This window comes from Pogona vitticeps, chromosome 5, assembly GCF_051106095.1.
Source record: "Pogona vitticeps strain Pit_001003342236 chromosome 5, PviZW2.1, whole genome shotgun sequence".
Lineage (NCBI taxonomy): Eukaryota > Metazoa > Chordata > Lepidosauria > Squamata > Agamidae > Pogona > Pogona vitticeps.
The window spans coordinates 159,759,122-159,773,913 of NC_135787.1; the positions used below are offsets into that span (position 1 = coordinate 159,759,122).

A 14,792-nucleotide genomic window follows, 5' to 3' on the forward strand; every position below is an offset into this window, starting at 1 on the left:
TTAAAAGTTTGTTTCAGGCTCCTGAGCCAGTGTAGTACAGTGGATAGCATGTCAGCCTAGGATGCAGGAGTTGTTGTTGTTCTTTAGTTGTTAAGTTGTGTCCAGCTCTTTGTGACCCTATGGACCAGAGCACACGAGGCCCTCCTGTCTTCCACTGCCTCCCGGAGTTGGGTCATATTCATGTTGGTAGCTTTGGTGACACTGTCCAACCATCTCGTCCTCTGTCGTCCCCTTCTCCTCTTGCCTTCACACTTTCGCAACATTAGGGTCTTTTCCAGGGAGAGGATGCAGGAGACCTGGGTTAAAATTCTTGCTTGGTCGTGGAAACTCATGGGGGCAGGTGCAGTGCACTGGTAAATAATAATAATAATAATAATAATAATAATAATAATAATAATAATAATAATAATAATAATAATAATAATAATAATAATAATAATAATAATAATAATAATAATAATAATAATAATAATAATAATAATAATAATAATTGTCTGCTGTCAAGTCAATTCTGATTTATGGTAACTCTCTTCAGGGTTTTCAGGGTAAAGAAAGCTCAGAAGTGGTTTACCATTCCCTTCTTCTGGGGGCATCCTGGGACTGTGCAGCTTGCCCAAGGCCACACAGGCTGGTTCTTCTCTCAGAAGTTATAGTGGGGAATTTAGCTCCCAGCCTTTGACTCTGCAGCCAGATACCTAAACTACTCAGCTATTTAGGCAGCAGCACTGGTAAAACTACCCCTTAAATATCTCACATACTTGCAAAACCTCGTTAGGATCTCCATAAACTAGCTGTGACCCGATGGCACTCAACAATAACAAATTTTAGGCTCCAGAAAGGAATACAGATAGCCCCCTTAAAAAGCTTGAAAAGAGAGAACTGCACCTCGGGAGGCTTTTAAGCGTGAAATTAACAATAGTAGGACCAAATTCTTTTATATGGCAGAGGACGTGAACTAAAGGAGTCTGTGGCTGCACAATTTCCACCGTTGCTTTCTGTGGAAAAAAGAAGATATTTACTACAATGACTCTTCTTGCTTTGTTCACCTCCTGATACCATTATCCACTCTTTCCCTTTCTCTACTGTAGCAAGTGGGTCTCTAGGAAGGCCCCTCAATAGGTAGAATATACACATGAAAGTACCAATGGAGCAATCGCATGCCAAGAGATCCATATGCTGAGGAATTGAACTTCACAATGTCTTGGCAAGCATATGGTCTCTGAGTCATGCACTTGTCAGAATAATGGGAATAATCAAAGAGGATGAGATGGGGAAGGGTGAAATGAAGGGACTAGCAGCTCTTATTTAGTAGTCTGGATCCCCCACAGTGCTTCTCAGACATTGACTTTGCACTGCTTCACATGGTTGGCAGACATCTGCACAGGGCACTGTGTTGTCCAGTGCATTTTCTTGTGTTTGAGAATGATTTCCTCTGGAACAGGTGCCAGGCTTGGACCAGAACACTTCCAAGGGATGTGCCCAGTTGTACCCACGCAGGAGTGTAGGAGATGGCTGTTTGGATTTTCCTGTGCAGAAGGAAACTGGATAGAGCTATTACTTGGATTTGTTTGAGTGATTCAATATTTGACATACTGAACAAACACACCTAAGGTATAATATAGTTCCCCCCCCCCTGCCCCTGCATCCTACATTATCTGTTGAGCCAAATGGCCCCTCTTCCTCCCTAAGCAGAGAGATCAGCAGACTTTCCAGTTTTGAGACTTAAAATTAAATGATATTTTGATGGGGAGCCCAATTGTTGCCTTTGTTATGTGTGGCCATATGGAAAGGCTCATTTTTGTGTCATCACATACGTAATAGATTTCTTTAACCAGCCATTCATCTGCAACTAATTTAGAAGCCAATTCCTGGCGGATGCCAAACACCCACTCAGTTCAAATATGTTGTTTTCTGCTCTCTAAATCCATCCTCGGCATCTCTGTTTTAGTGAAGGGGGAGAATGGCAGAAAGTCCAAGTGCTTTTTCCTCCTACGATGCTCTGCATTTCAGGAATACAAGCCAAGCTGTACATGTTTAAAGACCTCCTCTGTTTGCCCATGAGGCTTTGGACGGATGCTCTTGTCTCTGAGTATTTGTGGTAATGGGGCATGATCGCTAGAGGAGGGAATGGAGTTGGAGGAGAACAACTTTGGTCCTCAAAAGAGAGTTTCCATTTAAAGCTCTCATGTCCTCTCAAGGCTTCAATTCAGGGCCCTTATTGCCTGGTTAAGGACTCACGCGTAGACACACACTGCCCCCAAGATGTGGCTTACACCCTATTAGCCACTGGCGTCCGTCTGTTCTTACTCCCCCCCCCCCCCGTCCCACAACCCCGGTTTCTGATTTCCTGAGTGAGGGAAGAGGAAGGAGATGTTTAGAGAAGAGGTGGCAGTCTGGAGGCGGAGGATGTGTGGGGATCAGAAGGGAGGGGTCACTTATCATAAATAAAAAGGTCCCCTCTTGCTTGTGAAGAGTTCAGAAACACGGGGAGAAGAGAGCCAGCTGCATTGAAGAAAGCATCTGCCCAGTGGCAGACGGAGATCCTTACAGTGAGTATGCAGGAGCTGTACTAATGTGTGGGCAGTAGTGCCTTGCAGGGTGGCTTTATATTTTTTTTAGCAGATGTGCTGACATGGTCCTTATCCGAATAGCTTTAGTATGGTCAGCTCCACAAGTCTGTCCTTTTCCAGTGCAGAATGGCTTACTAGGTGTATATATATGCCATCTCAGCATTAATTCTTGTGATTATACCCCAAGAGGAAATGGTGTCAAATGGTGATGACAGAAGGGCATCTGAGTGTGTATGATACTAATGCTGATTTTTTGATTGGGTGACGTGAACTTTTGCCTCCTGAAAAAGTCTGGCTTATCCTGAATATTAGATGATAAACTATTTGTGATTTGAATCTGCTTAAAACCAATTAACATACAAGCAATAGGCCTTTCACCCCTTTGGATGACATTGTGTCTCAGCAGAACTTTTTGGGGACTAGTTTGTGGTTAATAGGATATGGTTCATGTCCACAGCAAAGGCATTATGGTAACTGTAGTTGAGAAAAGTGACTCTCCCCAACTATAATCTTGGCTGTTTGAAAGGGGATGATGGAGGCTTCATTTCCCCCTCCCCCTGAACAATCTGTTCTACCCAGCAGTAAGAACAACATACAAACTGCTTCTGTTCAGCCAGGTAATTTTGTTGGAAATTATGGCCATTAATTTCCCTTAATTCTGCATAAACTTGAAAGCGACATCGTTTTTGGCACAAAAAAAGTAAACCGAGTCAACTGTAAACAAGGAACAAAATCCTTCCAGATGTTGTCAGGAGAGCCTTGCCAGCATTTCACCAAGCTGCCTGTGATAGTTCTTTGAAATGCTGATGCAAACCTGGCCGGATCAAAATCAAGCTTTTCATTGGAACTTTGTTGCCTCCACAAGTAAGCCTTACAAACCTCTAATTTATTTGCCCTTGGAAAATGTTAGGCATTTTTGTGGGTAAAATGTTTAGAGAAACAGAGGAGTTGTTTCACAGGCCTTTCACACTTCTGTAATGTAGGCAATTAGCAGGGTGACAGATGTAACAAATCAAGAGAAGGAGGAGATAAAAAGTTAGGCTGAGGTGCAAAGGGATGGGGTGGCAGTGGCTGGCTGGTCACTGTCCCTACCTGCTCGGATAAAAAAAACTGGAGCTGAAGGTTAAAAGCGGCTATCTAGAAAGTGAACAAAACACCGAAGTTGTCTCACTACAGTCTGCTAACCCTCCCACCATGAACCTCCAATCCTATTTTCTTGTCTTCTTTCTCCATCTCTCTCATCCTAGCCTTCTTTTCTTGACAGGCCCAAGGCCTTCAGATGCCAGAGGCTGTAAGCTCCTGAAATCCACACTTTATGCTCTGAAATATAAACAAAGTCCTGATCGAGACAAGTGAACATCCTTAAAGGAGGCAGTTTTTTTTAAAAAAGAAGATAAACATCAGGGTGAGATTAAGGGGTGGCAGGGAGTGCAAAGGAAGCTGGTGCAAGAGACAGGGGAGTTATGTCTTGGGGCTTAGAGACAGAGATTTGGCCTCTGGGTCGATCCAGATTTCAAAGACAAGAGGTGCTGCAACTAAGATGAGGCCAAAGAAAAAGATGCCTGTTCACAGCTGCTTATAAACAGTCCATTCCTTTCTGCTTTCCTTACTTCTTCCCACTTGCCCCTGGACTTTGGAAGGGGACTGGGAGTTTGCAATGAACAGTTTCCCAGCACTGCACATTCCAACATGATTTGGACACTCCTTTTCTCAAATCTATTTTTGCCAAAGGGAGCAACAAGCCTCTCCCTCCCCCTTGTGTGCTTTAAATGCCCTTTTCTTCCACAGTGAACAGGTTGCTACTTGCTTCCAAGTGCTTTCTGACTGAGAAACTCTGCTCAGAGATGAGAGAAAGTTACTTTTTTTTGGAATTGCAGCTCTCAATTCAGAATCTGGGCCATGTAAAAGTAAAAGAAGTGTGCAGTGATCTCTGAAATATTTGGCCCTGTGAGTCCAACAGAATGGAAGGGATCCATGCAGGATTTGGTCGGGTGACTAGCAAAGCTTCGCAAACTGTCCAGCTTTGGACAGACTTGTGGTCTCAAATGCCCAGTGTCAGCCATCAGTTCTATTTTGAATGTGGTTTTACAAGTGGTTTTGGTGAAGCCACAGGTTTTGGTAGCTGTCTGGTTATCCATCAACAGGCACAAATAGTCCTCTGTACTCGACTTCTAGGAATTTGGGATGTTAATCCTAAAGCAGCTTATTCAGCATCTTTCACAGGTTTTAAATTCAGTGCTAGCTGCCACTTCACAATCCATCTTGCTTTCCATTCCTTTTTACTCTTTTGCTCTTCACTATCCACATGTATTGACTCTTAATGCCGTGTGATATCCTACAGGTCCCTGTCAAAAACAGTCCATTTTACGTGCTCACAAACGTTGTCATCGGAGTACATTTCAAGAAAACAGCATAGAATCTATATGATTTATTGTGGTCACAGTATTTACCTTTTCAGTTTGCACCCCTGACTTTTAATAGTTCAGAAGTTTAGAATCACTCTGGTACAGATATAGAAACACATTATAGCTGGATCCTTTTCTGCATGCAGATCTCTCTCTGTCTCATGCACAAATAAGTCTCCAAAGGCAAGCATTTAAATGACTGTAGTGTATTTGCTGCATTGCCAAAGAGAGCATAAAGGAATTATATAGAAGAATACAATTCATTGAGAAGGGCTATGGATATCACCAATGATGAACTGTCATAGTAGATAGATAAATATCTAAACAAGGGTCATTCCTTTCTCTAGCACACTAACCACTTCTCATCTTGGTTAAGTTTAAAGTCTATCTCTTATGGCCAAACTAGATATGAGATGGGTAGTAGCGTATGTTTCTTGAAATGTTTTCCTTGCATGCGTTTGAAGATTTGGGATAATGATGATGATGATGATGATGATGATGATGATGATGATGATGATGATGATGATGATGATGATGATGATGATGATGATGATGATTAAATTCAGAAAAGATGCATGCAAGTAGGGGGAATGGAACTCCTCCGTACCTGTAAACATTTGGTTCCTGTTGCTGCCCTGAGTCCCGTTTACTTGTGGAAGGGATCAGCAAATAAATACTGTGAGATGTCCTTACTCCTGATTCCAGAGATGGAAGACATGTGCTCCTCTAGATGTCAATGGACTGCAACTCCTATGATTTCCCACCATGGCTATGAAAACAATAGGAGGACCACAGTTGTCTAGCCATAATTTATAGCCTGGGAGAAAAGGTACCAGAAGGTTATGCTCCCCTCACTCATGCACCCTTTTGTTACATTTGGGATATGAGTGGGGCACTCATGTGAACAGCAAATATTGCTGCCCTGCCATTTCTAGTTTGGCCATCACTAAACCTGTGTTGGAGTGTTGGACACTTTCGTTTCAATGGAAAACAAAAAATGGCATATTCAACAAAAACTAGAATGTTATGAAGAAGACTAGGCTACAAAGCATCTTCCTAGCATCTAATTTTTGGGAAAGATTTTTTTAAAATACAGAAGCATATTCAGTACTATGTCTCCTCTTCCCACTTCCAATCTGTAGTGATACATAAACAGACATTTTATGTATTTATTTATGTATTTATGTATTTATGTATTCATTCATTCATTCATTCATTCATTCATTCAATTTGTATCTTGCTCGCATGGGTGTCACAGCACTACTCTGGGTGGGCTACAACTCATAACATAGAAAGCAAAAATAAAAATAGAAATATTAAAACTGATAGCAATAGCCTTTTAAAAAAAAACCCAAGATGGCACCGACTAATCTCAGAGCGAAGTGGAGGAAAAGAAGGGAGGGAAGAAGAAGAGGGGAGAGAAAAGGTGGGAGAGGAGGTCAGTTGGTGTTGGTGTGAAAAGCCTCCCTGAAAAGCAATGTCTTTAATTGCTTCCTGAAAGTCCACAGGGAGGTTTCTTCTCATGAGCAGATAGCAGTTGGATACGTTGGCTAGCATCTTTGTATAGTGTTTTGCCAGCAGAAAAAAAAATGGGATTACCACTAATTGAAGAGTTCCTGTTCAGATGTTGAGATATGTGCAACTGCATATCGTTTTGCATGAGCTGCATACACCCCAATATATTAAAAAGAACTCTTTAAATAATGGCAGTATACTGCTGGTGATGATACTCTTTCCTGTTGTGTTGGTGGAGTTCTACAACAGAATACTGTCAATACAACATAATGCAGCATTTAATGTGTTCAAGGCATAGATGGCCAATACATGACCCTCCAGATGCTGTAGGGCTGCATCACAGCCAATAGTGAAGGATGATGGGTCACAGTTCAGTGATATCTGGAAGGCCACAAGTTGTCCATACCTGCTGTAGGTGAGGGCTAAAATTCTAACCATTGCTTATATACAACAATAAGAACAGATAGAAAGGCCTGGAGTATGAAGTGGAATATGAAGGGAAGCCAACACTGAAACACATTTTGGAATGAAAATTCCTCAGGGAAAGTGGTAAACACAGTTAGTTCATCTAGAGTCATAAATGAGGAACCATAATACTAGATCCGTGTATGTAGAACAAATGTGGTGGAAAGGAAGACAAGTCAGAAGACAAATTTGAACATGGAATAATTCTGTTTAGGAAAAAGTTTAATTTCCTGCCCATAGGTCTTGGCTAATATTTGGCATTCCACTCCCACCATCTAATGTTTCTGAGCATGCAGAGTTAAAACATCTCACCTTCCTTTGAACTGTGAAGTCCTCCCTCTGCTGAAAGGGAGGAGAAAGGAGAGTGCCTAGTCTGTCTAGAGGCTGATTTAACCCACTTTGTTGAGGGTGTTTTTGCAATACGTAGTTTCCGTGAGGGTCAGTGGCAGGCGGTCCCCACCTTCCTCACCCCCCCTCTCCTTCATTTGACTCTCTTGCCTTCCCTCAACTACAGCACTCATAATAAATGCTCCACTGCTGAACTTTGCAGCTTGCCTAGATTCTCTGGCTGGCCTTAGTGGAAACAGAGAACAAGTCAGACGCAGCAAGAAGGACAAAGAAGGAAAGAAAGCGACAGAAAGAGAGAGAGAGAGAGAGAGAGAGAGACCATGAGGACCCTCATCATTCTTGCGCTCCTGGCTGTCCTAATGATGACAGCTTACTGCTATGGTAGGTGATATCATTTTATATTGGTAGCTATCTTGAGTTCGGACCTCACATTTTGATCTTCTGCCACATCTCTTTCTTGACCAGATCCTTCAACCATGGCACTTTTTTTTCTGCCAGGATTCCAGTCCTGTCCCCTCTGCTTTCTGTCCACTGCTCAGTTCCAGCTCTCCAGTCAGACTTCTTTATGTTTCGTAACTATCACAAACTATCTGTACAGTGTTGCTATGGAGAAACATAAGAGAGATACTTTTCAAGTGAGACCATGCAATTTATACATTGTCAGCTTGGACAATTATAGGGGCCTATTTTCAAGATATTGTAAATGTTCATACAGCTTTCTTGACAAGAATTGTCTTGGGTTCTTGTTATGCTGAAAGAGTACTAGATCCTAAACAGTTGGCTAGATTGATGTGAGGTGTTATCTGATTAATATTAATTTGCTGATGCTCCATGGATGGTGCCTTGTTTTTCTCTCTCTTGCTATTCCAACTTTCCTGTTTGCACTATCAAGGATGGCCAAACAGGGGCTTAATTGGGATGATGGTAAAATAATGGGCAAGGGATTGTCTTTACTTGAGAAGTAATGTCTCTCAAGTCTATTTACTTAGTACTGATCATTGAGGTTGTTAGTTCCTTTCACCTACAGAAGCAAGAGTTTTTCCTTTGAATGGTTTAGGTTCATCTTTCATAAACAAATGGAAGGCTGCAGATTTGAGGTAGGCTATTCTACTATATCAAACATTGTGCAGTTCTGAACTATCTGAATTAAGCTAATGTAATGCTTTTACAAATGAAATAAGGGAAGGTGGCCAGACATTTGTAGGAGGTTGCCAATTTACACTTGCATAAGGGAACTGCATAAGTCTTGGTGGCAAGTGGGATACATGTTGGTGGCAAATTGCACCTGATTGCACAATCAGCTGTGGAACTGGAACACAAGCAGCACTTAGATAATGAGTAGCAAATTTACCTTCAAGTTTCCCTCACACAAGTGTAAATCAGCAACAGATTCCAGCTATGAAGTGTATTTGTCTACATCTAAGGACTACAAAATAAAGTTTCTATTGGGTTGAACTCTGTCACATTTTAACATTCCTTAACTTTGATTTGGTTCATGTGGTCTAATTATGTCAAAATCCAGGTATTTCTGACTTTAGTACATGAACATCTTTTTTACTTCCCCGTTGGATTAATACATGAGTTTTACATGGTGTCATGGTAGTCAAAGATATGAATGCTTCTTCAAAGAGATCAAGCATTCATGGAGATGATATGCCTCTAAGTAAGTGAACTGCAGTCATAAAAGCTGAGAATGGGATTACCAAGACCAAGAGCATATGAATCAGAGCCTAGATGAGTAACTTTTTAGACCAGAAATCCCAAAATAATTAGCATGGTTGCTAGCCACACTGGCTGGGAGATTCTAAGAGTTATGGTCCATAAAAGTCATTTTTCTCGGCTGTGGGTCTCATTGGCCACCTTTAGATATTAAGTTTTAGACCAAACCAGAGTAGTTCCCCCCCTTCTTCCCTAAAACAGCCAGGTGTATTTCCATATTTTTAATATTCATATTCCTTTCTGTTTTGTTAAGGGTGATCTTTCAAGCTGTTTTTGTTTCTTTTTCCCTAACAGAGTCCCATGAGAGTATTGAATCACACGAATTTACAAGTAAGAAACAGACTCACCAACTTCTTTGACTTAATGGAATGCTTAAGGCTCACCTTTTGGTTTTTGCAGGGGATCTTAAATCATTTTACCATGTCATTTTAAAGGTTCCATTCCCTTTTGACCATTTATCCCAGACTCCCAGATTCCTCATGGACACTGGCCATGTTGGCTGGAGGATTCTGGGAGCTGAAGTTCAAATATGTAACTATTCTATGTTGTGGGAGAGATGCAGCAAGAAGCCCTCCCTGCTTCTTCCAGGAGGAACATGTGGCACTCTAGAATGATGCTGCTTGGCTACAACTTCTTTTGCAAAACCTGAAGCTTATCCAAGCATATCATTGTTTCTCTCTTGCTTCTGAATTTGGTTCCAATTGTGCTAATACACTACAGTTCACTGTTAAAGAGATTATGTGAATATTCACAGATGGCAGTTGGAACTCCTCCCCATTTGGTGTGTACAGCAGGTTCACAAGTACTGTTCAGGACATGGGCAGGGGGACTTTCTCCCTGAGAAATCCCCATTCCGACTGCAGTAAGTCAAAGTTTGCAGATTTAACTGTTCAGGACAGACCCATTCTGGCTTCTGTTAATTTTTGAGACAGAATTGCCATTTTTAGAGACCTGTTGGCATCCAAAACACTGTTAACGACATGCCCAGTCTACAATCCCATGCACACTTACCTGCGAGTAATCTCAATGGAACACAGGAGACTGCAGTTGCAAGGGAATGTGCACTGCGCTGGGCTGTTAATTCAATATAAATTTGAAGACAAAGGGGAGGTTGTTTTACTGTAAAGACTGGGGGTTCCAAGGTTCCAACTCAGGAAGACATAAAAATGATAAAGAGCCACTTGGCAAATATTATTCAAAACAGCTTGTTACTAAAGGCACTTGAAAGACGTCAGCAGTGAAAACACCACCGAATTTTGCCATTCAGATTAGAAAAGCAGTCTGTTCACCAGCTGTTTCAGATCTGTGGCATACTTTTATTATCTGTAACATGAAACCTGGGTTTACTTCTTTACCCCATATGCCCCTCTTTCCCCTTCCTTTAGGGCAGTTTCCCCTAAACAGGTATCCCTAATTACCTTTGCTACAGCACCCAATATCTCTGGTTGGAACCCTATGGTGGCTGAGGGATTCAAGCACCTGGCATTCTTAACTTCCTTTGCCCCTGGTCTGTCCCCATCCATCTTTTCCTTTTAAACAATTAAGTCCCAAACATAACAACATAAAGTTATGGCCACGCTGTCTTCAATCAGAAAGTAAATCCCCATCTGCTGAAGTCTGACAGGGTGGGACATAAGGATAAAAAAAAGGCCCCCCTCTCCAGTAATTTTAGATCTACCATTGAAAAGTTTTGGAACAGCAGGTTGGTGATTGTTTTTACTTTCTTTGCTATTGGAGAGGGCTCTGGATGCTGGATTTTATGTCTTGAATGTCCTAAATACCAGAATAAGCCGGAAAACTCAAGAGGAAAAAAATAAGAACAAAATATTTCTCATACTGGAGGCACCAAGTTCTTGAAAAAGCTATTGCAGGCAAACTTCAGGGTCTCTTGCCAAATGGGAAAAATGATATAAGAGGATTAAGGGCAGGAAAGGTAAGGCTGATACAAGAAAAACATTTACAAAAGGTTACAGAAAATTATTTTTATTTCTGCAAGTTGTAAGAGTGCAAGGTGGTATCACTAAAGGAATGATAGACCTACGATCATGTGGCATTAACTCAAGCTCTCCCAAAGAAAGTCCTGTGTGGTCCAGAACATGGTAAATTTTAGCCATTCCCAGGTTCTCATAATCTAGAGGAAGGCTGGAGAATATGTTGCCCTCTGGATGTTGGACCACAAATGCATCTGATGTAGCCACCATAGCCAGGGGGGGGGGCAGAGGGCCATCTAGAAGGCAACTTGTTCTCTACTCCTGAACCGGATTAGATATCTTTGTACTTGTTTTCCCTTTAATGTTGACATCATTAATTCTCTAATTTGCTTATGAACAGCCAAACAAGTGTCCTCCCAAACCTTTGAGTTCCGTGCTTTTGCTCTTGTGGCCCCCGCCTTGCAAGGCGCTGCTTGTAGCAATCCGTTAGGGCTTTCCCTGCAATGGTAACACAAAGCTTTCTGCTCCAAAAAGGATATCATGCTTTTGCCCCACCTGGAGTGGAGGAGTGGTTGGCAACTAGACATGTGCAGATTTGTGTTTTGTTGCACTATAACTCCCAGGATCCTCGATTGTATTCCAAAAACACGAACCTGCGTACTTTTGTTAGCGATGCTGCATAAGCCCCCGTATTGGTAGGAGCTGCCCTTGCTTCTCCTCTATAATAGCTTTAGTCACGTGAAAGGGGCTTGATGTGACCACTGAAGACTGGAACCATGCTGCTGGCTCAGCTCCCAGGACTGGGCACATTCCTGCCCCTGCATATCTCACATTGGTGTAGATGGCAGATTTCATGTCCCACTGCATAGCTATCTGGGGCCGGGATCACAAGCCTGCCTGATGTCACCAGGCAAGACCAACATAGTGGTCACTGTATGAACACGCCCTCCACCAGGCTGCTGGTGGTTGCCACCATAAATGCGAAGATTAATGCCATGGGCACCTTAACAGGGACACTATTCTGCTTTTACACAAAGCTGTGGACCATCAGTTTTACCATGTAGTAATTATGAACATCATTTCTCCTTAGGCCCATTCATTAACAGAAGGCATGCCAATATCTTCATGAGGACTCCACCTGAGGACAGGAGAGATCATTACATGCGGGAAAGGTACATCATCTTAGTAGTCAAGGTTATGGAAAATGAGTGAGGAAGGAGTGGTAGAATATACCAGAGTGGTAGAATATACCAGACGGGCAGAATATAAATAAATAAATAAATAAATAAATAAATAAATAAATAAATAAATAAATAAATAAATAAATAAATAAATAAATAAATAAATAAATAAATAAATAAATAAATAAATAGAGGCGTTGTCTCTCCTTAGACAAGTGAGAAGCTATTGCCTTGGGCAGACCTCCCAAACTTGCCACTGTCCAGATATGCTAGGCTACAACCCCTGTCATTGCCTGCCAGCCAATGGCCCACATTGGCTTATGTTTTTCTTGTTGCTGCTGCTTCAACTTATATACTGCCTCATAGTGCTTGGACCACTCTCTGGGTGGTTTACAACATAATTGTGCAAACAATATTTTACATCCATTGAGGTAGATACTCATTTTACTGACCTCAGAAGGATGGAAGGCTGAGTCAACCTTGAGTCAGCAACCTGAATGTGTGGGATTGAACTCAGAGGCTTGACTGCAGTACTGCAGTTTAACCACTACACCACTGAGTTGTAGTCTACTCTAAGAGATCTGCAGGTTTTCTGGTTTGGGAAGGATTTTCTTGAGAAAGGGTATTTTTTAAAATTGGATCCTCCATGTGGTTGGTCTAAAATCTTATTATACCTTGTCCCCACATGCAGCCTCCTGTTTGCTTCACACTGTTTTAAGCCTAGTCTACATTTTTGTTTCTAAAGGGCAGGCTCCTCCCCACTGTAGAAACTGTCTGATGTTGTCTCTAGACAAGAAATATTGGGGTGAAACAGCTGTCACATTTTCAAATACAATCCTGAAAATATTCAGGTTGTCTTGTAAAGACTGCAGAAACTGGAATGGCTCACATAAAGCATTTCACTGGCATAGATAAGGAAGTTTTAAAAGAGGTAGCCGTGTTAGTCTGTGTTAGCTTTTCAGGCAAAAACAAAAGAAAAATGTAAAAATAAAGAGAACAAAAGCGTTGTGGCCCCTTCAAGGCTAACTGCTATATATTAATGTGAGTTTTCATGGATAAGTTCACTTCTTCAGACTTGTCCAGGAAAGCTTACATTAAAAAATAGCAGCTAGTATTGAAGGTGCCACAACATTTTTGCCTTCTTTACTTTTTATCTTTATTTTGTTTTTGCCTGACAGGTACGAGGGCAGAGTAAGAAGCAAGTCACAACAATCATTATGTATCTTTCTTGTTTGCTTCTTTCCTCTCATTTTTCTTCTTCTTCTTCTTCTTGTGCGAGCAGGATTCGAGAGCGCAGCAAGAGCCCCCAGGAACTCCAGAGGGAGAGATGCGAGGAGTACATTCCTTGTGAGCGTTACGCAATGCGCCATGGTTATGTTGCTGCCTACAAGCGTTACTTTGGGCAAAGAAGGGGCAAGTAAATACATCTGGAATCAGCATTGCCATTCCCAGTGCCTGGAGCCTGGGTGCTCTGTCTACAAAGAGAGACATCTCTGAAATGTATTGTTGCTTGTTGACGCCATGTTATTCCAACCTGCTGCTTTGTTCTTCTGTAGCCATTGATTCCTAGATTCTGTGTTAATTTGCACAATGCTGATGTAGTGGTGTTGGTGGTTGGGCAAAGAAAGTAGGGGGTGTTTATTACCAAATAAATGGCTGGTTTGATACTGTTTGTTTGTACTGTTTTCATGCTGTTTTCTTTGGAACATTTGCATGGCAGGGATTAGTGTTTACACTTCCACTCGCTTGCTAAAAAGAAAATATCTTAAAAAGTACAGTAATGGACAAAATAGATAAATAAATATAGGTGTCTCAGTACCCAACCTTTCCACTTGGAAAGAAAATGTATGCATGATGATGGATGGACACAGATTCTCCCTGCCTCACCACAGCACTTCCTCTGTCACGTTCACAGTGACAGCCATTTATCATTTGAGAGATACTGATGTGACAAAAGGCCCCCAGGATGTGATCAACTGTCCGCAAAGGCACCCACTTGATTGCACCCACTTAAAGGCTTGCTTTAATGGGAGCCGTCTCCCTCAAAGAAACCCTTTCACCTGCCAGGGAATCCCTGCAGCTCGGTCCCAAAAGGTAGGAGCCCTGCAGCAGCGCTGAGTCGGGTAGGGCTAGACTGCATTTTCCTGTATGTCCTCGGATTGCTTAGGAATAGATAACATCGAACTGTGCTCCAGTGTTCCAAATTGTGATCTGTTTCACTGTGTGATCACACACTTGCTAAGCTCTGTGGCTGGAGGTGGGGGCATGAACCGAGATCTCACTAGTTCTAATCCAGTACTTTCTGACCACTGTAGCACACAGACACTTAATGAGCACATGATTGACAAGAGTTTTTCAGTCTTCCCTCAAATAAATACCCTAGTTATGAGAATGAGAATGTAGCAGGGCTACATGGATTGTGGAACTATTTTTTAAAGACCAGCTTCAATTTATAACTATTTCTCTGCTAGTGCTGATTTGTGAAGTACAGTAATGGTCAAGAATTCAGATTAAATATGAGCTGCACAGTCATTCTCAGACTGAATCCAAGAAATCAGAAGATGGTTGGAAAGTCCACAGAGACAGCCAAAGATAGGGAAGAAGAATGGCAGGAAATCTCAGGCTCTTGATAATCAAACTGGGAAAGCCATAATAGGC

At 41.8% G+C, this 14,792-nt stretch overlaps 1 protein-coding gene across 2 annotated transcripts; it reads left to right on the forward strand.

The window, feature by feature from the left end:
* Positions 1-1,926: 1,926 nt before the first annotated feature.
* On the forward strand, positions 1,927-13,804 carry MGP (matrix Gla protein). Of its 2 annotated transcripts, none has more exons than XM_020815488.3 (5): positions 1,927-2,549; positions 7,506-7,684; positions 9,317-9,352; positions 12,044-12,125; positions 13,417-13,804. In XM_020815488.3, exons 2-5 carry the CDS (start codon positions 7,624-7,626, stop codon positions 13,553-13,555), a joined length of 318 nt encoding a protein of 105 aa, XP_020671147.1. In that variant the 5' UTR covers positions 1,927-2,549; positions 7,506-7,623; the 3' UTR covers positions 13,556-13,804. The 2 variants fall into 2 exon arrangements, with proteins under 2 accessions (XP_020671147.1, XP_020671148.1); XM_020815489.3 differs by having other exon boundaries at positions 2,342-2,549; positions 7,470-7,684.
* Positions 13,805-14,792: the final 988 nt, after the last annotated feature.

Excerpts from the sequence above, each read along its gene's own strand:
- MGP (XM_020815488.3), top strand. The coding sequence starts at position 7,624 with ATGAGGACCCTCATCATTCTTGCGCTCCTGGCTGTCCTAATGATGACA. Across the intron at positions 9,353-12,043 it reads TGAATCACACGAATTTACAA|GCCCATTCATTAACAGAAGG; the intron begins GTAAGAAACAGA and ends ATTTCTCCTTAG. Across the intron at positions 12,126-13,416 it reads GATCATTACATGCGGGAAAG|GATTCGAGAGCGCAGCAAGA; the intron begins GTACATCATCTT and ends TTGTGCGAGCAG.